The sequence below is a fragment of the Furipterus horrens genome, unplaced genomic scaffold (genome assembly GCF_987537825.1).
Source record: "Furipterus horrens unplaced genomic scaffold, mFurHor1.1.pri manual_scaffold_7, whole genome shotgun sequence".
NCBI lineage: Eukaryota > Metazoa > Chordata > Mammalia > Chiroptera > Furipteridae > Furipterus > Furipterus horrens.
The window spans coordinates 20,075,818-20,103,030 of NW_028327177.1; the positions used below are offsets into that span (position 1 = coordinate 20,075,818).

At 36.0% G+C, this 27,213-nt stretch overlaps 1 protein-coding gene across 1 annotated transcript in view; it reads right to left on the minus strand.

Moving 5' to 3' along the window:
* The window catches only part of PKHD1L1 (PKHD1 like 1), a 141,379-nt gene that overhangs the window by 18,652 nt on the left and 95,514 nt on the right, over window positions 1-27,213 (minus strand). Inside the window, exons 56-70 of the mRNA XM_090283443.1 lie at window positions 26,681-26,810; window positions 25,218-25,336; window positions 22,990-23,119; window positions 20,812-20,985; window positions 17,437-17,540; window positions 16,389-16,518; window positions 15,517-15,638; window positions 13,701-13,791; window positions 10,562-10,710; window positions 10,362-10,484; window positions 9,691-9,802; window positions 9,492-9,608; window positions 4,850-5,015; window positions 1,131-1,363; window positions 771-938 (exon numbers count right to left, since the gene is read on the minus strand). Coding sequence (XP_090139569.1) covers window positions 771-938; window positions 1,131-1,363; window positions 4,850-5,015; window positions 9,492-9,608; window positions 9,691-9,802; window positions 10,362-10,484; window positions 10,562-10,710; window positions 13,701-13,791; window positions 15,517-15,638; window positions 16,389-16,518; window positions 17,437-17,540; window positions 20,812-20,985; window positions 22,990-23,119; window positions 25,218-25,336; window positions 26,681-26,810 — 2,068 coding nt within the window. The remainder of the gene's footprint in view (window positions 1-770; window positions 939-1,130; window positions 1,364-4,849; window positions 5,016-9,491; window positions 9,609-9,690; window positions 9,803-10,361; window positions 10,485-10,561; window positions 10,711-13,700; window positions 13,792-15,516; window positions 15,639-16,388; window positions 16,519-17,436; window positions 17,541-20,811; window positions 20,986-22,989; window positions 23,120-25,217; window positions 25,337-26,680; window positions 26,811-27,213) is intronic.

Below are 27,213 nucleotides of genomic sequence, written 5' to 3' on the forward strand. Positions count from 1 at the left end.
CCAAAAGCAGTTGATGGTGGGTAGTCACGTTCTAGGCTGGTATTTTCTCCTAATAAGGTCAATCTTTACTTTAACTGTCTTTTTGTAAGTATGATAACAATGTTAAGGTAACTTCCCTTCCCCCTCACCCCCCTAATCCCTGGGACACAGCCCTACCTTCCAAAGCTGAGACCACAAATCCCCTCGTTGTTACTGTTATAATGTTAACTGTTGACTGTTAACTATCCTTTACCCACCTATGAAAAGAAGTATGTGTCTATCGTTTTACCTTTTTTCCCATCTCAGAGGTTTCCCCTCTGTGCGTCCCCCCCTCCCTAATCCATCACCAGTGGATTTCCTATACCCTTCTTATGGCTCCTCCTTTGATTGTAATGTATAAAATAAGGTGCTAAATTGCCATTCTCTGAAACATTTCTCAATCCCTTGAGATTTTGCTTCCAGCAATGGTCAGTTTGGCTCAGATAAACTAAAAAATTCTCTACAGGTTTGAATGTCTTAGGTTAACACTCATGCCAACTTTCTCTTAAAAGTATTTCTGTCAGCTTATCATTATAAGTATGAAAGTTGCTCAAGAAATAAATTTCCTGTCCTTCTTCTCCTAGTGGTCAATTTGGAATCACTGTCTTGGCTCTTCTACATAGATCTTTCTTACAAGGCAAAGAAGTCCTGATGTCTTCTAGTTTTGTGTGCTAAATAATTTATGAGATGTGTCCAGGCATGTAATAGTGAATGCTTTGAGTAACTCTAGTTTGTTGACATGGAACACCTACCGTTAATGAGATCTACATAACCATCGCTCACTAGAGCCATTGGTGAGAGTCTTCGAGTTTCTGTGTCAGAATCCAGGCTTTCAATAACCATCATTGCATATTCCATCCCAAAGCACCTATAGCTTTGCCATTCTGGAACGTATGCACAGGTTGAATCTCTAATAATTCCTAGAAACATAGGTATACACATTTTAGCATGAAAAGAAATCTTTCTGCAAAAGCATACACATACTATCTTTTCTTGTTACGTAACATGAACAAGTAGAAAATACATTATTGGTTGGGTACACCAATCATTAAAAATAAAAGATATATTTTGTTTCACAAATTCGAGGACTAACAGAATAATATCCAACGAACCTTTATAAGGTGCTTTCTCAGTGACAGGAATTCTACTTCCATTGGGGAATGTGAGCATCACCTTAGGAATTCTGTAGTCTCCAATTCCAAATTGGCTATCTCCATTCCACTCATATTCTGATTGAGGTATCACTGAACCAGAATTCCCCAGAAAGGAGCCATCCATATCTCTGAGAAAAGATTTCCTTTTGGCATCACAAACCATGTCTACACAGTCAGATGGATTCACCTTCCTGAGAAGAAAAAGTGAAATGTGTGGATACTTAGATTTCATATCCCTACCCTATTTCTAGGGAGCATGTGAATATATTTGAGTATTTTAAATGAAAGTATCAAAAAAAATGGACTGATTGAATCTGATCATTTCAGACAGGATTCAAAGTAGGACCAATTAGCATACCGTCAGAGGATAGAGGCAGCTAGAATGCAGGCCTGGACTTTTGGTATATGCTAATCAACTTGGCCCTGGACTTAGCCATTCCCAAAGGATATGGTAATGGACCTAGCCTGATATGTTAACTGACCTGGTGTGGGAGGGGAGAAAGCAATGAGATGTAAATAACCTACTTAATATGTTGATAAGCAAACTCACCCTCACTGAAGTGTGTGTTTCACAAGCATAAAAAAGGTGCCTGCATAAATGTGGGTGGGGATTCCTACGGGCTCACAAGGAGGACCAGGAATCAACTCTCCCTTATTCCCTTGCTCCTGTGGGCCCATGAGGAGGACCAGGAGCCACCTTTCCCCTGGCTTCCCTTGCTCCTATGGGCTGTTGAATCAGTCTGGGAGTTGCCTCTCCCCTTAACCCCCTTCCCCCTTTCTTTGGTCCTTCAGTAAACTGGTTATTTGCTTCCACAGCAGTCTCTGGGTGATTTTTCAGAACAGGGCTACCCTGACACATAGGTATTAAGCATCCTAATGAGGTCTGTTTTCCATTGTGTTGAGGTGGTGTATTATGAATTCATTAACATTTCAAAAGGACATGTTACACCTGTGGAATATAAAATTAGAATTCCATTTTCTTGTTCCATATTTTGTTGAATAAACTATTTCATATTTGTAATAGCACACAATATACTAACTACCTCACAGAGCAAGTGAACAAATTACTCTACTGCTCAGGACATACAAAATCCCTGTGTTGGTAAGGAAGTCTTCATAATCTTTCCCTTGCTTCTCTTTTTTTAATGGGTTTTTAGCATTATAAAAGTATTATATGCTTACTATAAAATAATCTAAATACTTGGCAAAAGTTTGGTCCCCTTCACCTTCCTATCTCAAGCTCTTAGGCTTATCACAAACTGCAGATTAGTATATATTTTCCCCATGTGTAAAAAAACAGATATACTTGGATTATGATTTTATGGTACATATTTTAGTAAGCATTCTGTAAATACCAAAATTGTAAGAGATGAAATACTATAAACTCAAATGCAGTTCAACCATAGATGCTATTCTGCTTTCATCTTGGGCCACAGTGTTGATTAACTGGTTATAAAAACAAAATAGCTGCTCAGTTTGCAATGTACTATACATTGCATAGCATACATGGAATACAGTACACTTACACTATATCATCATATACTCTGTGAGGAAATATAATTTATTACAGAGTTATAGCAACAAAATTATACTGGAAAGCTCACATCTATTAGATACTATAGAGCATATCTCTTCCTTTTTGCTATAAGAGAGGCATAAAACTGTAAGTTATTATTTACTATAATACTATAATCATTTTGGACAGAGAAGGAAAACTCTGACTCCAAAAAACCTCCGCTGCCTTGCGGCATACCTCTTCAGGGGAAAGGCTAAGGGAGTAAACCCCGACAGAAAATCCGGAGCCGGAGTCCCTAAGGCGGTTTGACGTTGTAGTCAACACTGGCAACTCCTGCGGCGCACCTGAAGCCAAGCTGTATTGACTCCGTCTTTCCCTTGGACCCTTCAGCTGCGAAGAGAGGGGGGGTCTGCTGCATGGGCAACAGCAGACCCTCCATATCACCCTGCCCAGGCTCTGTAGCTTCAGCTTCACTGGAGAGGACACTCCAGCGTCATCGCAAGATGTCGATTCAACACGGGAGGAGACAGATACCGTGTCACTCCCGAGTCGGACTGCACAACCATTCTCGGCGGTGCAGATGGACTCTTAAGAAGCTACACCATCGTCTCTCGAGATGGACGGCTGCCGACGATAATCATTTTGGAGATGATCTGAATAAATATTCCTGTAGTTCCTGTGTTCTTTGTTTTCAAGTATGTGCAGAGTGCTTTTGTAAACAAGTCTGTGGGTAGGTGCTTAGTGGCACTCACATTGTAGCTAGGGCTCTGACTGACTTCATGTTCCAAAGAAACAAAGTCTAAGATGTAGACTTTCATTCAAGTCAGTTATTGAGGGAGTCCTCTAAAAAGGGGAGGAGAGCAGTCATATACAGCAAAGGAAAGAAAAGGAAGATGACTATGATCTGTAGACTAGCTTCAGCCTGATCCCAGGGGAGCTTCTGCATCAAGAATTACACCCAGATTTATTCCTACCTGGAGACAGGAAACCTGACCTCTTGTACTCCTGAATAAATTAGTCATTTTCCATGGTCTGCAAGGAGGAGGTGGTAGGAAGGGTGTTAGCCTCAAAAAGCTATTCCTGTTTGGCTAAGAGCAATTTTCTGGAAAAATGGGCTATCTTAGGTAATTATTGGCCCATGTTTAGAGCACGTGGGGAATGGGTGAACTGCCTAGAAAAAGGGGTCCGGAAAAGTGCCAACAGTATCCTAATTAAAGCACAGAACTCCAAGACATATTTTATAATAAAATATTTTCTTCATGACCTAGATATAAAATTATATATTAAATCTTAAAGATTAAATGATAACTAAACAGGAACTAGTAACTTCCTAGTGGGGAGTGGCTCTACCGAGCAAAACAAAACCAACAAAGAAAACACAACACTGCAGTTCAACAGTAATTAATGAAGCGATGTGGGGTTATCATCGAAACAAAGTTTGATGAAGTCAAACTATTTGTGAGACATTGCAGTTCTCTGAAGAGAGGTCTATCGACAACGTTATTCCTCATCTTCTCCCTATACTGAAAATGGGCAAAGTTCTCTAATAGAAAACTTCTTACCTCCAATATTGTCTCACATCTAAATTCCTGGTCTGCACCTTTTAGGAAGAGTAGCAATCATTGACTATATTCTTTTAAGCCTTGGAATCTAAGTGGTTCAGCTTTCACAAATATTCTGATACCACTTGACCTTTGTGATTGAAAAATCACTGTTCTAAATTTTTACTTATTCTCAGTCACAGAGATTATAATACAATGACTGACATTTAATTTTCAACTATATGTTGGGGTCCATGTGATAACACATTTGGAAAGCAACAGGAAACAAAAGAAGGGAAAGGGAAGAAATGTCTCTTGGTCCTAATGACTATTAATGGAGAGAGATTAACGTACAGCGCACTTCTAACCCTGTTTCTACTTTTATATTTAATGACAGTGTAATGCATAGACAAAACTATGAGAAAATAAACACATTGAAGCCTAGCTTATTCAGCTTAACTGAAAACATGAATGCATTAGTCTTAATTTCATAATGCTGATTAAAATTTTATAAAAGTAACAGTTACTTTAACATAACAGCTTTCCCAGATCTACAGAGGGGAAAAAGACAATGGAAAACTATGATGGGAGGAAGAACACTGGATTTCCATATATTTTACCTTGTATCAGGCCTATGTATAAATATTTTGGATTGTTCAGTAGTATCAACCAGCTGTATATTCTCCACATGGATTGGATGCTGTAAATCCTCATTTAAAGGGTTAGTAATGAATATCACATTGGTTTCACCTGAACAAACATTCTTGAATCCAACAAAGGTTGAACCTAAAATATAAATAATAGAGAAGTAATTGTTTTCTATAGAGGAAGTGTTACAGTTGCACTTTATGTACATTCCAGCAAACTTACCCTTTAATACTACCTTGAACATGATGCTCTTACCTTACGTGGCAGATCAATCCGCCAGGATTTGTGGTATATTGTCATCTCTCTACAGCAACACCATTGAGTAGTCATTTCCATATTTCCCTGGGCTTGGCCATGTAACTTGGTTTGGCCAATGGGACAAGAGCAATTGTAGTATAAGCATATCTGAAAAGTGATTCCATATTAGGACTCACTCTCTTGGTGCTCTAGGGAATTCTATGACTCTTAGCATGTGAATAAGCCTAGCTCAGTCACCCCTATTACTCTAGCCAAAGGCCAGCACTGACCATCACTAAGCACCAACCACCAGCCATAAATGTGAGACCACCCTAGACTAATCAGCCCCTGTCCATCTTGTAAACTGAAGGCAGCCTAAAGAATAATCCCAGCTGGGACCAGCAGGAGAACCATCCAGCTAACCAAAGCCCAAATTGTCAATCTACAGAATCATGGGCTAATAAATATTCATTTAAAGACTCTAATTTTGGAAATGGTTTGTTATACAGCAAAAGCTAACTGAAATTCTACTGTTTTTTTGGTCTTATTGCATATATTGTGTGGCCAAAATATAAAGTTTATTGGATTCAAAACTTAAATCTCCACTGTCCTAAAAATCCAATAACTCAAAAATAGAAAAAAAGCAAAAAAAAGGTAACTTCAAAAACTCTTAAATCATTTATATGCTATCTACTAACCTCTCGGTTACATTGTTTTCCTAAGTCACATAAATATGAGACTTAGATGAGTACTAATAAAACATCACAGTAGCAGATACTATTTGTCACCTGTGCAGATCCCTTTTACTGGCCCAGTGTACTCATCTTAAGCTCCTGTGTTGACTGCTAACTACTCATAGCTACCCCTTCTCTAAGGAACTGTTTTCTAACACTTGACTTCTGAGGAACGTACATTAAAGAGATCATCTTTTATTCAGTCACAAAATCCACTATTGTGTTTCAATATTTATAAGCCACAGACCAAACTTCAGTATTATAGCAAGGTTACGAAGATTTTATCACTCCTTTTGGTTATATTCACAAGATGGACTTCCAGTCAAGATGGCAGCATAGGCAGACATAGCTCACCTCTTCACACAAGCACATCAAAATTACAACTAAAATATACAACAGCCATCACTTATAACCATCAGAAATCGATTTGAATGGAAGTCTGACAACTATGGAATTAAAGAAACCACATCCATCAAGACTGGTAGGAGGGGCAGACACATGGAATGGGCTGGTCCCTCACTCACATGTGGTGAATAAAAATTTGAGAGGGATATCTCAGGAGTGAGGAGTCCCACCCCACACCAGGCCCCCCCACCCAGGGTTCCAGTGCCAGGAAGATAAGTCCCCACTACTTCTGGCTGCAAAAACCAGTGGGCATTGAGCCGGTGGAAGAAACTGCTGGAGCCCCAAGCAGTTCATCATAAAGAACTCACACACAGAGTCACTCCCTCTGAGCTCCAGAACCAGGGAAGCAGTTTGAAAAGCACATGTGATATACAGGGAGAAATGGAAGTATCTGCCATCATGGCCAGCAGAGGCCATTGTCCCTTTTCTAAACCCTCCCTCCACTGAACTGGCCAGCTGGTGCCATATTTGAGCCTCTATCAACCTGGCTAACACTCTTTAACCCGCCTTGGAGATCCCCGGAGACTCTGCCCCACCCAATTTAGGGGCTCACCCAAGCTGCTTTTCTTTATGAATGGTTGGTCTTGGCTCATGCTTTACAGCTTTCTAAATTCTCTCAAATACGCAACAGCTGGCCTCAGAGAGCCCCAGGCCTGGCACTAGCAGTGGCCAGCCTAGATCCACAGCTTGGTTTTGCCTGAGAATCTCAAAGCCCAGCACAAGTAGCAGCCATCTCAGATTGCTTTATAGCTCAGGCAGTGTGGCCCAGGGCAAGCATACCCAAAGGACAGCTACAGACCACCTCGGAGCACCACCGCCCTGCCTTGTACAGCTGATAATCCACATAAGGCACAGGTTGGTGGTAAGTGGTCACAGCCAATCATTGCTGCTGAGTAGTCTGGGTAAATCCCTCCCATTGATCTGCCAACAGCAACCAAGGCTCAACTACAAGAGGAGGGAGTACTCAGTCCACATGGAGAGTGTATCTCAAGTACCCAGCTTGGGTGACAGGGGAGGCTGTGCCATTGGACCCTATGGGACACCTACTACATTAGACCACACTACCAAGACACACAGTCAAAGAAGCTTTACCTAATACATAGAAACCAATACAGGGAGGCTGCCAAAATGAGGAGACAAAGAAACATGGTCCAAATGAAAGAATAGATTAAAACTCCAGAAACAGAGCTAAACAAAACGGAGATAAGCAATCTATCAAATGCAGAATTCAAAATGCTGGTTATAAGGATGCTCATGGGACTTAGCGAGGACCTCAATAGCATAACAAAGATCTAGTCAGAAATGAGGAATACACTAATGTAAATAAAGAACAATTTACAGGGAAAAATAGTAGAGTGGATGAACCTGAAAGTCAAGTCATGATTTAGAACACAAGGAATCAAAAAACAACCAATCAAACAAGAAGAGAAAAAGAATCCAAAAAAAATGAAATAATGTAAGCAGTCTTGAGACAAATTCAAGAGGCCCAACACTTGCACCATAGGGGTGCAAGAAGGAGAAGAGGAAAAGCAAGAAATTGGAAATCTATTTGAAAAAAATAATGAAAGAAAACTTCCCTAATCTGGCAAAGGAAATAGACATACAAGTCCAGGAAGCAGGGAGAGTCCTAAACAGGATGGATGCAAAGAGGCCCACTCCAAGACACACCATAATTAAAATGCCAAAGGTTAAGTTAAAAAAGAATCCTAAAATCAGCAAGAGAAAAGAAGTTAGTTACCTACAGGGGAGTTCCCATAAGACTCTCGGATGATTTCTCAAAAGAAACTTTGCAGGGTAGAAGGGATTGGCAAGAAACACTCAAAGTCATGAAAAGCAGGGGCCTATAGCAAAGATTGTTCTACCCAGCAAAGCTATCATTTAGAACCGAAGGGCAGATAAAGAGCTTCCCAGACAAGAAAAAAGGAAAGGAGTTTATCATCACCAAACCATTATTATATGAAATATTAAAGGGATTTATTTAAGGAAAAGAAGATCAAAATTATAAACAATAAAATGACAAAAAATACATATCTATCAACAATTGAATCTAGAAAACAAATTAAGCAAACAGAAAGTACAGTGACAGAATCATGGACACAGAGAGCATTTTGATGGTTGCCAGATGGGAGGGGGTGTGGGGAAATGGGTGAAGAGGTGAGGGGATTAAGAAGTACAAATAGGTAGTTACAGAACAGCCATGGGGATGTAAAATACAGTATAGGAGATATAGTAGCTAAAGAACTTAAACACATGACCCATGGACATGAACAATGGTGTGGGGACTGCCTGAGGGAGAGGGGGGTGCTGGGTAAAAGGGGGCAAAGGGAGAAAAATAAGGACAACTGTAATAGCATAATCAATAAAATATAATTTAAAAAACAAGATAACTAAGGCAACTACAGTGGAACATAAGATTCAATGTAGGCACTCACTAGTTTAAATAAAATCTGCTATAATAAAAAACTGGGTAGCACAAGTATTAGGTAATTACTAAGCCATTTTATTTTATGAGTCAAGTCAAAGTGACAATTGGTTTTGCATTTCCAGGACTTAGTTTTAAGAAAGAATATGCCAAAACTTAGATGTCTAATTTATTGAACATCTTTCTTAGAGGAGACACTGGTTAGAATTATCATGAAATGCAGACTTGCTAAACTGAAATAAAGAATGGCACAGTGTATTTAATGGGCAAAATGAAAATAATTGATATGTTCACTACATTAATTTATATATAATTTTTTCATATTATTAAGGAGGCCACAACCTGGTTTGGTGAAAAAGCTACAGATTTCAAGTCAGAAGATCTTGATTCTAATTCTAAATTGGCCAATAGTTGTAGGATTTTAGTAAGATTATATGGGCTCTTAAGTTATGAGTTTAAATTTCTTCAGTTGTAAAAAGAGATAAAATATATAACCCTAGTTATATGAAAGGACTTTTATAACTTATCAAAACTAATTAATATTTAATTACTATACCAGTGGTTTTTCTGTTGTTTTATAAGGAAAATGAAATTTCAGTTTTTTTAAATATATATGAATTTTGCCAGGGAACCATTCTTGAAATTGACTTCGGTGCCTGATTTCTTTTCTTGTCATATTGAGCAGATGCATATACCAATTCATTTAAATTACTGCTTTTTTTTTTTTTTTTTACTAACAATGAAGCATTATTAGTTATACTCCATGTATTCTTTATAGACCCTAACTGAGACTTGTCACAGTATGTTCAGACTTGCCTGAGATTTCCATAAGGCCACTGATGGCGTTGTAACTCATGATCCCTGCATGAGGCTTCCGGGGTGCCATGTTATGTGCTGAAGCAAAGGTAGGCCAGCAAATCCCACTTCTGCCTCCTTTTATAAAAAGAAGAAAGTTAATAAAATTTGAAAGGACACTCATATGAACACCAAAATTAAAATCCTAATTTTTTTTTACCTGATGGATGTCTAGAACTCCGATGGGCAGCAGAAAGTTCAATATTGAGATCATCATTTGTTAGGACATCAGAGCAATTAAATTCAGGGCTACTTCCAACAATTAATGAGCTCTATTAGGAAATTCAAACAATACAGCTTTAATAATAGCTACTGCTAAAGGAAAACATAATAATGCATAATACTAAATCGTACTGTTGCAAAAACACAACCCGTGAGTTTGAGAAATGGATCATTCATTAAAGCAAGATAAAAAAAAGATGTGAAGGGATATAATTCCTTTCCTGAGTGGAATGATGCCAAGGGGAAGATGGGCATGTAAATAATTATAGTGTATGTTCTGTGTCTAGGATAGAAATATGTCCAGGGAACAGTAGGAACAAGAAGAGGAGGGAGCATCAATACTACCTAAGCTAGTTCAGGAAAAACTTCATATATGGAATTAAAATTTAACTAACTGTGGCAGAATTAGCAGGTGATAATCAAGAGGAGGTGATGGGACTGAGGAGGAAAGGGAAGGATGGAGAGCCTCTTGGCCAAAGTCAATGAGAGCAAAGGCAAGAGGTCTGGGCTAGTGGGGTAGAAGTGCAAGGGATTATTTGTATGAGTCCTTTAATGTCACCTTTCTCAGAGTTGTTCTTTTTTCCTCACATGGCTGTATTCATTTCTTACCTTAATTTGCACTGTTTTACTGGAAATTTGGTGAGATATGGCAGCTGGCATGTAAATCATTGAAGAAATGGCCATTCCATTATCAACCAGGGTCACATTAGAGATATGCACACTCTCTGTGGTCTGTAATACAATTTTTAACTTACTCAGCACAAAATGCAATAATAAAAATAAACACTCATGATATCCAGTCAATTTACCTGAAAATAAATTCCATAATCCCAGCACCTCCAAACGGTGAATCCCTGTATAAGGGAACATCCAGGAAGGCCATCTTGGTTCATATAGATGCCATATAACCCCCCGTGGGCTTCATTGTCAAACCACTTTTCCAGGGGATCAGACTGGCCTTGGAAGGCAATGCAGAATGAGAGAATTAACATTACAAGTCATGTCATATAGTTTTATAGGAAGTATCAGTTGAAGTTAAAAATTCTTTAAAAAATTAAATATATAATTTCAATGTGAATTTTAATAAACAGAGAAATTATTTTTATGCTTTGGTTATTTGTGATTTACTCTAGTTAGTATTAAATCTTATCTAAATTGTCCTTTCATTATTATTCAGGATAATTGTATGCTCATTTGCAAAAGGCTGTTTAGTGGTAGTGCCCTTATTATATCTGATTAAACTAAACATGAATTTCATTAGAAAGAGCATGAAGTTGGGTTCAAACAAAGCTGAACTTGGAGCACAATGACACTACTTGCTGTCTGAAATGCTTCCCCTGCAGACCTTTGGGTTGTTGGTTCCTCTGGGCATCCATTTGCAAGTTGTCACTTCTTTAGAAGGCCTTCTCTAACCACCTGAGTAAAATTTGGTAGCACTGCAGTCACTTTACATGGCAATGAAAATTTTCTTCACTTGAGTCTGTGGCTGATGTGCTCAGTGGATTGAGCAACAGCCATGAACTAAAGGGTCACTGGTTCGATTCCTACTCAGGGCACATGCTCAGGTTATGGACCAGGTCCCCAGTTGGGGGTGTGCTAGAGGCAATCACACATTGATGTTTGTCTCCTTCTCTTCCTCCCTTCCCCTCTCTCTAAAAATAAATTTAAAAAATCTTAAAATTTTTTCCTTCACTTGATATTTTATTGTTACTTATTTGTGAATTATCCATCTCTATTATGATATAAGCTTCATGAGAGAAGAGACTGTGTCTAGCTCACTGATCACCATATTCCTAGAGCTTAGAAGATAATGCAGAGATAGGTGTTCATTAAGTAGTTGCTAAATTAATATATTCATGATGTTAGGAAAGTTATTTAACCTTTTAGGATTTTAGTTTCCTCATATATAAAAAAAATCAACCTTAATTCAGGGTTGTTTCACAATGAAATGAAATAACCCATATAAAGTATCTCACAATTAATATCCAGGATAATTGATGTGGTGTTTAATAAAAGTTTTATTTATTTCCAAATCAGATCAGTAAGCTTAATAGCTCCCTGCTAACCATGCACAAATTGGAGGATTCCCTATAAGGAGTAGCACTACCCCCTAAATTGTACTTAGTCCCCAAGGATCTGACTTCCTCCTATCTTATATTGCTTTTCCACTTTCCCTAGTCCTTTCAGATTGACATTTGACTTATGGTCTGCCAGGTTTCTGCTTTGTTTCCTTCATAAGAATCTGTTTGCATGTTTCTGCCTTGGTTCCACACAATGTAACCCACAGGCAAGTATGGCTCCTCCCTTGGACCCAACATGGGCCCTAGCTCCCTTCCCAGCACCCTAGCCTCTCACTTATTGGGAGATGAAGTTCCCATTCCAGGTACTCAGACCCTCAGTTCCCCTGTGGTGCTTCCCATTTCCCTTGTTTAATTTCAAAAACTCCTAGATACTTTCCATTATTTAGGAATATCAATAGTCAGTGAAAAATAGATTATATGACATTACATATTAGTAAATATTCATATTTATAGCTCATAGTTTGATTTCAAAAAAATCACACAACACTTCAATGAAGTTATAAAGAAATGACATATTTGCAAATTTTAAGTTAAAGAAAAGTCACTTAAAGCTGTTGGGAACTAAATTGTTTAATAAGAGCATATATCAGAAAATAAATCTGTTGGCAAAGTTGTTTTATTCCATCAAAATGTGTCTTACACAAGAATAAAATTAGCTTAAGTCTAATAACTTTTGAATTTAGAAAAAATGCTGATTCAAAGAATCTTAAAAATAACTACACTGAGAAAAAAAGAAGGAATAAAAATTTTTGAAGAAAAATCCCATTTCCTTTAAGTAAGTTTCTTAGGAGGTAAAGCTTGTAGTTAGAGTATTTATTTTATTTTTTGATTTGATAATCTTTTTACACAGTTGAAAAATCAAGAAGTTATAAAAACTTATACAATAATAAGTCACCCTGTTTCCACTCAACTTCTACAGTTGTTTGTTTTTATAGCTTGTGTATTTTTATATAAACACAAATGCCATACATATTTTTATTTTCTTCCCTTTTCCCACAAAACATATTATACAAAAAACAGTATTGTAGATGCTGTTCTGCGATTTTCTTTTTATCACTTTATAATCTCCAATATCAATACATAGATATGTATCTTGTTTGTTCTTTTTAGAGGGGCTTCATGTTCAATGTTTGGCTTTGTATAACTAGCTCAGTTATTTGACACAGTGTGGCTTTCAGTTTCCTGCTAGCACAGAAAGCTGCTGTGAGGAATAACTTTGTTCACAAATCTTTTCTGTTATAGAGGCAACTGTTAGTTATATTACCAAAGTAGAAACACTGACTCAAAGGAAAATGCCTCTCTAACCCTGGTAGCTATTGTCAGATTGCCCTCTGTAGGGGTTATACATCATGTTGTCCTTCAACTAGCAACGTTTATATATCCCTGTGTCCCTACCGCATCTCCAAAAGAGGAGCTGTTCAATTAGTTCTTGGTTTTCACTCTTCTGGTAGAAATGTATCTGAGAACCGTTCATGTCCTTTGATGTTCATGCTTGCAGGATTTAACATACAAAGAGCGAGTATTTATTCCTATGAAGCAGAAGCATTAAAGAGTGGCATATCCCTAGAGGTACGAATCTCTGTGTTTCGTTTTGTGAGATACTCACTGTTCCACTATCAGTCAGATCAAGAATCGAAGTCGCTGTTAGAGGCTTTGGATCATAAACATGGAAAAGAGTTGTCCTTAAAAGCCTATCTAGTTTTTCTTTAGACCCAATGGTGTCTTCAACGAATTTCTCTTGTTGAGATCTTTCAGTGCCCAGGAAGAGGAGATATTGCATATTTAACTGTCGAACAATAATTACTTACTTCTAATGAATTTGGACAAATTATTTCCTAATGTTTTCACTCTGTGCCAAAAGACTTACTTGAGCAGGGTTCCCCATCAATGCGGTATCCTGCCCTTCCAAATCCAGCCACAACGTTATTTTGCAAGACTGTGTTGGTCCCTCTATTTATCTAGTACAGTGATAAAGAAAACGCTGTGGGTCAGGCTCTTACATAGTTATGCAATGAGAACAAGTGTGCAATACACATAGGACAGCTAATTATGACTACGCTTCCAGGAGGAAAAATTTAATTCGTTTTGCACTCCATTCAAACAAATTACAAATAAAGTATTCACATTACCTAAGGTTCTTGGTATAAAATTGATCACTAGAGTTATTTGGAAAATGCATTAAAGAAATTATTTACTTCAGTCACAAAACCCACTGGATGTGGTTCAGTATTTACAAGCCATAGACCAAATTCCAGTATTATAGCAAAGTTACAAAGATTTTATCATTATTTTCGGTTATATTCCATTACTAATGAGATTTATTTAAACAAGGCAACTAAGGCAATTACAGTAGACCATAAGATTCCATGGAGGCACTCACTAGTTTAAATAAAATCTGCTAAAATAAAAAACTGGGTAGCACAAGTATTAGGTAATTACTAAGCCATTTTATTTTACGAGTCAAGTCAAAGTGACAGAAAATGAAACTACAGAGCACAGAAGGGTTAGTTCTTGCTTATGATGTTCATTCACAAGAGTTAAACCCTCAATTATTTAAAGCATAATAAATACCCTTATTTTTAAAGATTATGATAAAATAAAGTTAAATTGAATCCATAAAGTACTCTTTACTTCAAAAGATAACGGATAACTTTAAAATTTTTGAATTGACATTTTATTACATTCTAACATCTATAAGTAGATGAAAGAGAACATTATTACCTAATAAACATATACTAAACTCTAGGCTTTCACATTTTACTGTAAGGTGATTATTAATAGTTGCACACAATCAAAATCCAAGCCTTATCCCATCTTTCATTCCTATGGCATAAGTAAATAAAATAAAACAAGTAGAGGCTATGTTTCTTCCAAATCCTTTTTCTGTGCTATTTTCTTGCTTGTAATCTGGCCCTGCATCTAAATAAAGACCTACAGTGATTGAAGAAGGTCTGCTGCATGGGCAACAGCAGACCCTCCATATCACCCTGCCCAGGCTCTGTAGCTTCAGCTTCACTGGAGAGGACACTCCAGCGTCATCGCAAGATGTCGATTTAACACGGGAGGAGACAGATACCGGGTCACTCCCGAGTCGGACTGCACAGCCATTCTCGGCGGTGCAGATAGACTCTTAAGAAGCTACACCATCGTCTCTCGAGACGGACGGCTGCTGATTGAAGAAACTTCATGGAAAACAAGAAGGGTCCAATAGTTCTATCAGGTAAGAGTGAATAACCTTGCATATGGAATCATAAAGATTATAGATGAGAAAGAGGTTGTAGAGATTCTATAGTCTGTTGTTGTAGTTTTTCATAGGGGGAAGGAAACTAAATTCAGAGTTAGGTAGTGATATATGCAAGGCACTCGGTCGGTTAGCAGCACAGAGACCCTGCACAGTAACTTGAAAGCAATAATTAATGTTAGAGAACTGAGGAATTAAGAGACCTATTTAAACTAATGGCCATCAACACAAAGAAAAGTTCAATGGCTATTGGAGATCACATTATCTTTTAAGAAAGTTCATTCACTTTTTAATTGGCTCATTTTATTAGTTCACCAATCTTATCTAAGGAAGAAATAGTTTTCAATGATATTTTTAGATTTATAATTTCTACAAAAATTAGAGTCTTTGATAAGGAAATTATAGTTTTGTATAATTAGAATCATAAATTTGTTTGCGTTACCTCAATTCCTGCATGCCAGAGAGTTGAACTTAAATCTTTTCTGCTCTGATAGGTTCCCGGCCAAACTGAAAGTGCAACCAAGTTTCCTCGGACTCTGTTGGCATCCCCCCATATTCTTATGCCTGGAAAGAAGTCACCCCAACACATATACATTTGTAATAAGTACTATGGGTAGCATCTTTCATTTTTTCTATGAAACCAGCTTTCTAGTTCAAGCCTGATAAGTGAACCCTTTAGATTTTAAATCGAGCCCTCTACACTCTTTGATAGTGAAGCTCTACTTTACAGACTACCTAAATTAGGACCTTCTGGGTGCTTGTTAAATATGTGGGTTCCCAGGCTCCAGATTAGGTTTCACCAAATACACAAATACATTTTATACATATTAACTAAGTTTGTATTATACTTTTACTGATATTTAAGAAATAATAACCTCCTATAATTTAATAAAATTTTTATCAAATAATGACATTTATTTGTGCATAATCTTTGCAATTGATATGCAAGGAGTAGTTTAAAGGTTGTAGTAATTTAAAATATTGGTATTAAATAATACACATAAGATTGTGGTTTGGTAAATAATTCTTGAGCTATACTGTCCTATATGGTATCCATAGCCACATGTGACTACTTAAATGTAAAGTAAATACAATTAAATTAAGTACAATTAAAATTAAATATCCAGTTCCTCAGTCACATATAGTCACATTTCGAGTACTCAGTGAAAACATGTGGTTTAGTAATTACCATATTAGCACAGATATCAACAATTTCCACTCTCAAAGAAAGATTAATCAGACAGCATAATCCTAGAGTTTACAGATAAGACTGTCTCAGAAAGATATGTTTGGACCAAAATATTATTACATTACCTTCCCCCACTGTAAAGTGAATGATGTTATCATCAATGTCCAGTCCATCTGTCCCAAACACACCGATTGCTGGGGAAAAGCCATGGTGAAAAGCACAGCCTCGTATGTAAGATGGGCCGTACTTTTGAATCTATAAAACACCAAGACTCAGTGAATATTTTAAAAAATAAAATGAAATATATTGAAAGAAAAATATTCAAAGCAGGTGATTTTCAAGAAACACACCTTGATAAATAAAATAGTTTACACTTCATAAAAAGAGAAGATTTTCCCAGGAAATTTCCACATATCTTGAATTTATGATTAAATAAAGCCAAAAAAGTATGCTTACTTTAAATTCAGTTAAAAAAATTCTCAAGTACTTTTCCATGCATTTATATTTCTGTCATTACTTATATAATATGAAGGTACCAAAATTAATTTTTTCAGAATAGTTAGTTTACTATGTGATGAGCAGGGATTTTTTTTTTTTTTTAATTTCAAAAGTTGACACTCTAGGCCAGGGGGTTATGATTCCAGTGTATATTGGAACCAGTCAGCGGATAGATTAGGGGTTTCAATTTCAAGTCTACAAGGTTACATTTTATTTCTATAAGAAATAAGCTCTCATTTTTCTTAAATCATCAGCCCTCTCAGAATATTTATTTTCCCACTTTTGACAATGGCATGACTATACAGACATAATATTTTCATTTGAAAAATTTAAGCAATATTCATTTTGCTTAATTGAAATTGTTTGGAAATATGTCCGGTTATTGCAAAATAAAGGGGAAATATGATACACCATTATAGATCATCAACCCTTTCACCTTCCCTGCTCTTTTTTCTATGTTTTTTTTTTTTTAAAAACTTACCTGAAATAAATGCATTAAATGGTTAGAATGAAATGTTACTGTAGGTCTAGAAAAGTTAATGGCAACTATAAGAAAGTTTTATTATATTTAATTATAGTCTTAGTAATTCAAAGATACGGCTTTTTAGTAAAGGTAAATGAAAATCAAAGTATTTTAGTTTGAATATGTGCAAAAACTGAGAATAAAGCACAAACCTGTCCTAGGTTAAGGAATGTGACAGCATACCGTGGGTCTGAGCTATCCCTGAAGCCTTCTTGGCCACTGTGATAAAATTCCACATTACTTATTCTTGCATGTCCTGTGGGAAGGAGACAGTGAAATTTCCTTTTTCTCCCCCCCGCCCTGCTTTTACATGTTATTTAATAATAGTAACAGCTGCTCTTTAAGAAGCCCCCTCCCTCTGTGCCAGTTCCTTTTTCTTGAAAAAGAATAAAAAATGTTTGAAAAGCTACAAAACCTGTAATTTTCCCAATTACAAATTTGTTTTCAACTCTTTCATTGAGATCTCATTAGTTTTACTTTGTTCCTTTAATCTAAATGAGACATTATTTCTGAAGTTCTTTTCACTGCCCCAAGAGCTTTCTTAGACATTTTTTCCTAATAGCTTCCCCTCCCCATGAAATTTTAATAACACAGACATGCTATATATCTGTTAATGTACGGTGGTCCTTTGGAGGGCTACAAACCATTGTAATAACTAAGGGCATTTTTATCCCCCGAGGACCAATGTCACCCCCTTGGTGGTAATATTGTCCCTGTTGAGAATGCATGGCATAAAGCAAGAGATATAATTCACCTGACATTTCCATTTTGATATTCCAAATAGCTTCTAGGGGTGTTAGCTTTACATGATCTAGAATATGTCTTGCCCACTAGCTGCTCATCAGTTTTTCATTAAGTACCACAGAGCTGACAAAAGCCAATTAGTGATACCAGCAATGACAATCCCTAAGAGACTGCTCTGTGCCAAGTGCTGTACTAACTGCTTAACAGGCGGTGTGTGGTTTAATTCTCATACAGCCTCCTGAGCTAGGAACTTTGTTCCAGTCTTCTATATAAGAAAACTGAGGCACAGAGATCTATGGCTGTTTAAAAGAAAAAAACCAGTAGAATGTATTCCTTGTTTCTAAAACTAATATCTAATAAAATGCATTAGATAAGAGTTATTTTGTGCTATAAGGATAAAGCTTGTCTCGAAATCCATGAGCCAGCAATTAGATGTGTGGTGGGGAACATAAGATTAATAAGATGCAGGCAGAGAAGAAACGGCTACTGCAGACCACCAGGGCCTACAAAAGCCACAGACGTGTTTTTTTTACTTACGTCACAAAGTAATTTATAAAAGCAAGGAAAGGTTGCCGTGGGAATAGGGTTCATCATGGGACTTGAAGTGAAACAGACATGGATTAGGATCCGAAATCAGAGCAATTTTTCTTATATTTTCTAGATAAACTGTCCCTCCAGGTAGTCAAATAATTGTTTGGAGAAGCCTCTCTTTATAAAAGTATTCTAGATTATAAAAGAGGAGGGAATGGTAGAATTAAAATGTCACCATTTCAGTGGTTTAATCCAGGCAATGATTATTAATGACTGCTAACAATACAAAAGGAGAAATAGTCATATATTATGTGCCTACTAAGAGAAAAACACATCACCAACTATGAAGAATTTGTAGCTAAAAACTGAATCTGCATCTGATCAGTTTTCTGGTTTTAAACTAAATATGCATAGAAAATATAAGAGAGATAGGAACAAGTTAATTTCTAGGGATGCAATTGCTAAATCCCAGACTGTTGGAAACACTATAGGACAAATGACCCTGCTCCTTTTATCAATAAAATGTTAGGAAAAAGAAATGAATCAAAGAGATTTAAGATTCATAACCAATTAGCTCCTGTTAAATCCTGATCTGAATAAAGAAAATACAAAGGAAGGAGGGAAAGGAAGAAATGGGGAGGAGAGGGGAAGAGAGGAAGGGAAGAAGGGAGGAAGGAAAGAAGGAGAAGAATTAATAAACTGGAGGAATTTGAACAATCATTTGATGATAAGGAGCTATTATTAACATTTTTAAGTCTGATATTGCTGTTTTTAAAGAAGTCTTTTGAGTTACATACTAAAATATTTCTAGATTAAATAATATGTGACTGCTTCATTCACAATAGCCAAGATATGGAAATAACCCGAGAGTCTATCAACAGATAAATGGGACAAAAGATATAGTTATGTAAACAATGGAATACTATTTAGCTGTGAGAAAGCAGAAGCTGTTATTGTGACAATGTAGGCAGATCTTGAAGCCATTACAGTGATATAAGTCAGACAGAGAAATACAAACACTGTATGGTATCGCCTATATGTGGAGTTTGAAAATGCTGAACTTGTAAAAACAGACAGGAAAGTGGTGGTTTCCAGGGGCTGTGGAGAAGGAGAATTGGGGAGACGTAGGTTAAGGATACAAACTTGCAACGAGAAGATGAGTCCTGGAGATCTAATGCACAGCATAGTGATTATAGGCAACAATACTGTATTATAAATTTCCAAGTTACTAAGAGACTACATCTTAATTGTTCCCACCACAAAAAAAGAAGTAATTATGTAATGTGATAGAAATGTTAATGCTATGGTGGTAATCATATTGCAATATATAAACGTATCAAATCCACACATTGCACACCTTAAAAGTACACAATGTTATATGTTAATTATATCTCACTAAAAATATATGTGGCTGCTTCAAAATAATCTAGCGGCTTAAATAGTGTGGGTAGGCATATCAATGATATAAGATCAGACAACATTGATAATGTGGTACTGGAGATGGTACATTGGGATTCATTGCGCTATTTTCTATTTTTAGTACGTTTTGAAATTTTCCTTCAAAAATAACAGATCTGCTGTGCTTGTTATAAAATGATTCCTGTTTGGGTGAGAGGCTGGGCTAGCTATTAAATGAGGTCATTTTTAATTGGATAATTCTAACCATATGAAGATAAAATAAGTAGAATAATGTTAGGGATTTGGTTTAAGAGGGTAGCACCTGGGCTACATAATCCCACTCAAAGCTTTATTTTTCCAAGTGTTAGAAACATGACATCAGGCCCAAAGGGAAGTCACTTATGCTAAGCCACACATCACCGAGCTGAAATTTAATTTAACTACAGTTTTGGCTCTTCCAGAAATGGAATTTTAAAACAGTCAGTCAGGAGTGGCCTGATCAGCATCAGGGGTAATCTGCCTGATAACCCCCTGCCATCTCCCATAGGGAAAGTAAACTTGCATGAACCAATTTTTTTTTTTAACTTAGTATAACTCCCTTATTTCTGCTCCCCTCAGCCTATAAAATCTTTTATTTTGTAGCGTTCTACAGAGCTCCTTTTTTTACCTGCTAGATTAGATGCTGCCTGGATGCATGAATCACTGGATAAAGCCAGTTAAGACCTTTAAACCATACTCAGTGGAATTTTGTTTAACACCTGAGATTCTATAAAGAAGCAAAAATTACTTAAGAACTGACTAAACATAGAAGACACTTTATTTCATTTAGGAAAAAATATTGAATTTGTACTAACCTTTAAACATCATCATATTTTCAGTGAATGAGCTGACCAAGACACGAGCTCCAAAAGATTCCGTGAACCAACCTGGGTAGTCTTCGCCAAGTATTTTGATGTTCCTACTCAGTATCCCAACATCAGCTGCTAACGTGTAGCTCTGACCTGTTCCAGGAACATGGTATCTTTCAGCTGCAACCGAAGGATAGTGAGATTACTACCAATGCTGAGAAATACCTGTCTTTATTAGTTTCTTTGCAGTTCACAAGCTATTTAACTTTCTAATATGCCAAAAGTCAACACAAATGCATGGACTCATTAGTTTTATGCTTTAAAATACATAGATGGCAGGCTGAAATTATGATAGCTTTTCACTTATAAAATGAAATTTAATCAAAAGTATTTCTTCTATGAACACCAAAAAGATTATTATAATCAGCAATTATGAAGTTATTGCTTCAAAGAAAGTTTGTAATTCTTTTATACATAAAAGCACTATTGTAAGGCCAGTTGAGAAGCTTCTTGCAATTTTTTAACTTTATTTATTTTTTACACTATTATAGTTGTCCTCATTTTTCCCCCTTTGCCTACCTCCATCCAGCCCTTGACACTCCCTTTCCTCAGGTCATCTCTACACTGTTGTCTTTGTCTGAGTTATGCAAAGGTGTTCTGTGGCTCATCCCTTCACCTTCTTTCAAACAGTCCTCCCCTCCCCTACCTCCTCTGACAGCTGTCAGTCTGTTCCATGTATCCATGCCTCAGTTCCTATTTTGTTTGTTAGTTCAGTTTGTTCATTAGATTTCACATATAAGTGAGATAATATGGTATTTGTCTTTCACTGACTGGCTTATTTATCTTAGCATCATAATACTCCCTAGATCCATCCATGCCGTTGCAAAACCTAAGAGTTCCTTCTTTTTTATTGCTGTGTAGTATCCCATTGTACCACATCCTTTTTATCCATTCATCTACTGATGGACACTTAGAATATATGACCCCTTATGTTCATAGCAGCATTATTTACAATAGCCAAGATCTAGAAACAGCCCAAGTGCCCATCAGTAGATGAGCGGATAAAATAGCTTCTTGTAATTTTAACAGATGAGAAAATGAGGCAGAGAAGTAAAAGAATTTGCCCAAGGCCATCTAGAGAATCAGAAATTCAGAGATATCACCTCTCTGACCCCTAAACCTTGGTTTGTTCCACTTTTCCTGTGGCATATTTGTTGTCCACCACAACTCTTTATAGCAAACACAGTGTGTATGCTTATGTCTTAATGATTTGCAAAACATAACCTAAATTCCATTCTACATTTCTAGAAATCTTACCCAAAACTTTAAGATAAACAGGTAAATTTCAAACAGAAAGAACTATTTGGTGATTTAAAGAAGACTATAACGTCAAACTTCAAAAACTTTCTGTTTTACAATTAAAATGTTTCTTTAGATTTAAAGAAAAATATGTGATGTAGAATGACAGACACATATGCTTCTATCATAACACTGCTTTTAAAAAGTTCTTTTAAGTTTTTTTTTTTTCCCCATGCAGGTCACATATCCACCAGTCTCTCACACAGCCTAACAGCTGGAATTCTCATGAGCACAGAAACATCTGAGTGGTTTTTCTAACATTTCACTCCTGTCTGCTTCTGCTTCTTGGGATTCAGATGAAGGTAGCATGTCAAATGGGCAAAGGCTGGAGTGCGGGGAAGGCACTGATCCTACAGGCTGAAATTTGGTCTTCAGTTGACTCTAACTCCCTCTTTCCTGGAGAATTCTGGTTTTACCATTTGGCTGTAGTTTGTCTAATTGCAGTTACAACTGAGGAATGCATTGATGAAACTAATCAGGACAGAGATGCTCTCAGATCAAAGATCAAGGGTTTTCCAAATTTTAGTGTGAGTAATAATCACCTAGAAGCCTGCCTAAAACAGAAAGTGACACCTTACCCCATAGACTGTGATGCAGAAGATCTTTGCCAAACATTTGCTGAATGAATGAATGCAGGGACTCTTCACAGTCAACATGTAAATAGCAGCACCCGTTGGGTACCAGTGCCAGTCTGAGAGAAATGCTCTTCTAAAGCATTTGTGAGAAGTTTCACCAAATAGTTTTAATTACAGAGGAAAGCACTGAAATGTGAATGTTTCAAGACATTTTAATTATATGTCTATTTGGTTAAAGAACACCACTTACCATGGTGAGTGTAGAAAAGGGTATCATTGAGAATGAGAATTTTGTGATCATGCAGGATTTTAACGATGCTCCTAGTTTCTGTCTGGTGTAAATCATAGCTTGTGGTTGTTATCACAATCTCTTCTCCCACCTTAGAAAAATTTAGGTGCCAAATTCAAGAACAATTTAAAAAATAGGTTTATATTTCTTAATAGTTATTCAACTATTAACTAACAATTTATATCTCATTAGAATCATGGTATTATAAGAGAGGAAAAACTATATTGATGTCTCTGAAATAAATATGCTCCTATTTGATATTAAGAATTCTACATTTTGAAATACTTCAGCATTTCCTTAAATTTAATTTAGTCATTTAATAAAATTATAGGCTATACATTTAAAAAATTAAGCAGATAACAAAATATATTCATAATTTTGTTAAAAACTGATCAAACAATATTCCTTAAGGTTTAAAAAAATTTCCCAGGATTTTATAAAACATAATTAACTAACACTTGATACCCCTGAAAGATGGGAAAGCAAAACCTAAAGAGCAAGACCAAGTCTTGGAATCTGTATATTGTTATGACACGTTCCTTCTTGTCTTCCACATCTCTGCTCAAATATATCTGTAGGGGAAGAAAAATAATATTTTCCTCTACCCTTGTAAGTTCTCAGCTGGGACCCCTGTAGCAAATAACAGATTAACAAGAGACGAGTATAAATGTATTTAATATAAGTTTTATGTGACACGGGAGTCTTCATAAGGAAATGAAAACCCAAAGAAATTGTTAAACTGAGTGTTTCTACGCTAGGTTTGATGAAGTATGGAGAGCAGTAAGATGATGAGATAGGGTACAAGTTCAGTGTAATAAACTAGGAGGATTAGCAAGACTCATTCATTAAAATTTCCCTCTGTGTCCTTATGTCTTCAGAGACAAGGATGGTCCTTTCATTGGGTACAGGGAGGGCACCTCACATATGACAGTTTTAGACCTGCTTCAGGGGAAACTACAAAGTCCTTCTAGCACAAACTGTTCCTCAAATTCCTAAATATCTTAAAATATTTAAGGTTTTGGGATAGCAAGTCATAAATTTAATATTTGGGGGTGGCACATCCTGAACCTCATCATACCCTTGAGAGATGCCTCCTCTGGCCACCCTATTTAATGTATCTGCCACCCTCTACCATAGTAGTCTGTCTCTCTCACACTACCTGTTTTATTTCCTTCAACATATGAATTATAATCTGAAATTAACACATATTTATTTGTTCATTTAGTATCTGCTTTTCCCACCCCAAAGTAATTTCCACTATAGTTTTGACAATTTTCTTCACAACTGAATCCTCTGTCTAGAAAATGAGTGGCAATAAATATTCATTGGATAATTAATAAGCAGAAAATATTAATTTGATAAATAATAAAAATATTTGAAATAAGGATATTGAAGTCATTCAATTACCTTCTAAAACATAATGACACCTCAACTATTGCAAATAAGAACCTCCTTTAATACCTCCCAGTAAATCTTCCTCCCATTTACCAATTTTAAACTACATTAAGAGAGCCAACCCCTTTGTTTGATGATCAGTTTTGATTTATTCAGACTAAGCCTCTCATTGTTCTGTAACTCAAAAACTCATTCTCAGTCAAAGGGAAGTGGCTGAGATCTAAGAGCATAGAAGAGGAATACATCCATTTTCCTGACCCTTCAGCGTTTAAAAGAGTATGGTAAAACATGTGATTCTAGAGCCTATGCACACCTGTGAGTATATAATAGGGATGGGAATTGCTTCCACTCATTTTACCAAAATCTCTCATTTAACACAGGCATTACTTGAATATCAATGGTTATCAGGACTTGTTTTCTTTCTAAATGTTTAACATGTACCATCACAAATTAGAACTAAAGAGAGAACCAAGATAACAATAAAATGTATTTAATTTGTTTTTTCTGTTTTGCAGGAATTTGTAATAAAAATATTTTTACCCCAGAATGTTCACATTTCCCCTTCATAACTGATATATACATGATTTTTAAAATATATCCCAAAGGGTCTTTGAGACCACAGTTTTTAAATGCTTGCAATCAAGTCAGCTTTTTGAGTGTAAGCTAACTGCAAAATATACATTTCTCATCTGGCTAATCATATGAGAAATAAATGTCAATAAGAATAAATAGGAAACCTTTTTAAGTTGACCCGTTGTATGTATTCACTTTCTACTACATAGTATTTCCTCTACCTGCCAATCCACAGCATCCATCAGAGATAGGACTTTGGAACCCGCTTCTGCAGTTTCTGAGAGTTTAGTTTTATATATCGAACGTGGAATTCCATGAAGATCTAGCTCACCAAACACCCCTGCAGGAGAAAATACACTCCCAGTTATCCACGACACAGTACTGTTAGGTGCTGATATAAATCACTGATGTATTTCAATGAGCAATTTTAGAATGAAGTAAGTCAATTGGGGTTATCTGCTCAGGACTTTGGACCTTTGATTCACTTCTAGGAATCCGGTCCATAGACATTAAAGCCAGTACACAAGGATATATGAATGAAGATGCTTCCTTCAACAATATTTGAAAATACTAGAAAACTAGAACTAATCAAAGTTTACTTCAGTAGACTGATAGAATAAATTATAATATACTAATACCATCATGTAATATGCTATAAAAAGGAAGTATGTATCTGTAAGTATTAATCTTGAAGGATATGTTAACTGAGAAAAGAAAACCATATAGTAATATATTAAGTTTGACCATGTTTTTGTAAAAGTACAATACTACCAGAATATATATATAATGTGAATATAAGCATAGGTAAAAAACATGAAAAGATATGCAAAATTTGCTAACTAATCCCAGTTAGTTTGTTCAAGCAGGGAGTAGAATTGGAAAGATGTATATATTTTTTCTTGATATTGTTCTATGTTGTTTGAAATAAAAAATAAAGACAAAAAAGGCAAAAAAAAATAAATAAAAGACTAAGTTTATCTTCCTTGGGACAGTTTTTATTTTTTAAGGTTGGAATTTGTCTTGGGAGAGCTAACTCAATCTCAAGCTATTTTTATCCCCTTATTTACTGATTGTCACGGTTTTAGAAATTGTACAATAAAGCAATTACAGCACGTAACTGTATGTGTCTTTTAAATAAGTATGCAATAATATTAATAAAAGCAGTTATTTACTGTGACCAAATTAAACCTTTGCAGGTCCTTTGCTTTCCAGGCTCAAAGAGGAATATGAACAGCCATACAAATGAACTGGGAAGTTCAAAATGTGGGTCAGTTGATTGTGTTGTCAGATATCTACTGATTATTAATACTACAAGTGAAATAACATGTAGGAAAGTTACCATTTAGGGAAAATGAACTAAAATATGAAAAGTTTACTCCTTATATAAAAGAAGGATTATGAAGAAAACCGGATTGGAAAATATGCATATAGGGAGATTTGTTGATGTTAGTTTTGTAATGAATTACATTTTGGTTTAAAATATACATATTTATATCAATATTAATGTGACATGACTTAATTTTTTAAATCTGTGCCACTTTATAACCCATTACTATAAATAAATGTCTGTAAAAGCATCTGATACCATAACATCATGAGCTGATAACAATACTTTAGTGCTATGTTTTAAAGTACATTTTTAAAACTGTTATGAATGATACTTTCAGTATTTGGAGACACATACCTAAGACCTTTGATCCTTGATTGGGTCCTTCTGGAAAAGCCCACTCTGGAGTAGAGTGATTTCCTCTAAGAACAATCTGTAATTCTCCTTTAAAAGGGTTATCTTCCCAGCCAGCAATTAATCTACCTCCCTGTAGTGAAGCAGAACATTATTTATACTTAAAAACTGAGCAGAGAAAATTTCCCCCATAAAAAAAGAAATTAGGAAGACTGGCAGTCTTCTCTAGCAAAAATGAATAAACTCTGTTATACAAAGAACAGTATTATAACTGGAAATGAACTTAATTTAAATCATTCACTATGGCATAGGCAATTTAAATGATTTTTGCAAGGTCAGATATAATATCTACTTACTGTCAAAATTGGACCTAAAACTGAGACCTTTTAAGACCTAAATTAGTGCTATTTGAAGAGATCACACTGGATTTTAAAATAATATGACATATATAAAATATACTCCTCTAATTACATCCAAGCTATGCCATTTTATGAGCCATCATTGTTAATAATAGTAGCTATGACTAAATGCTTGCT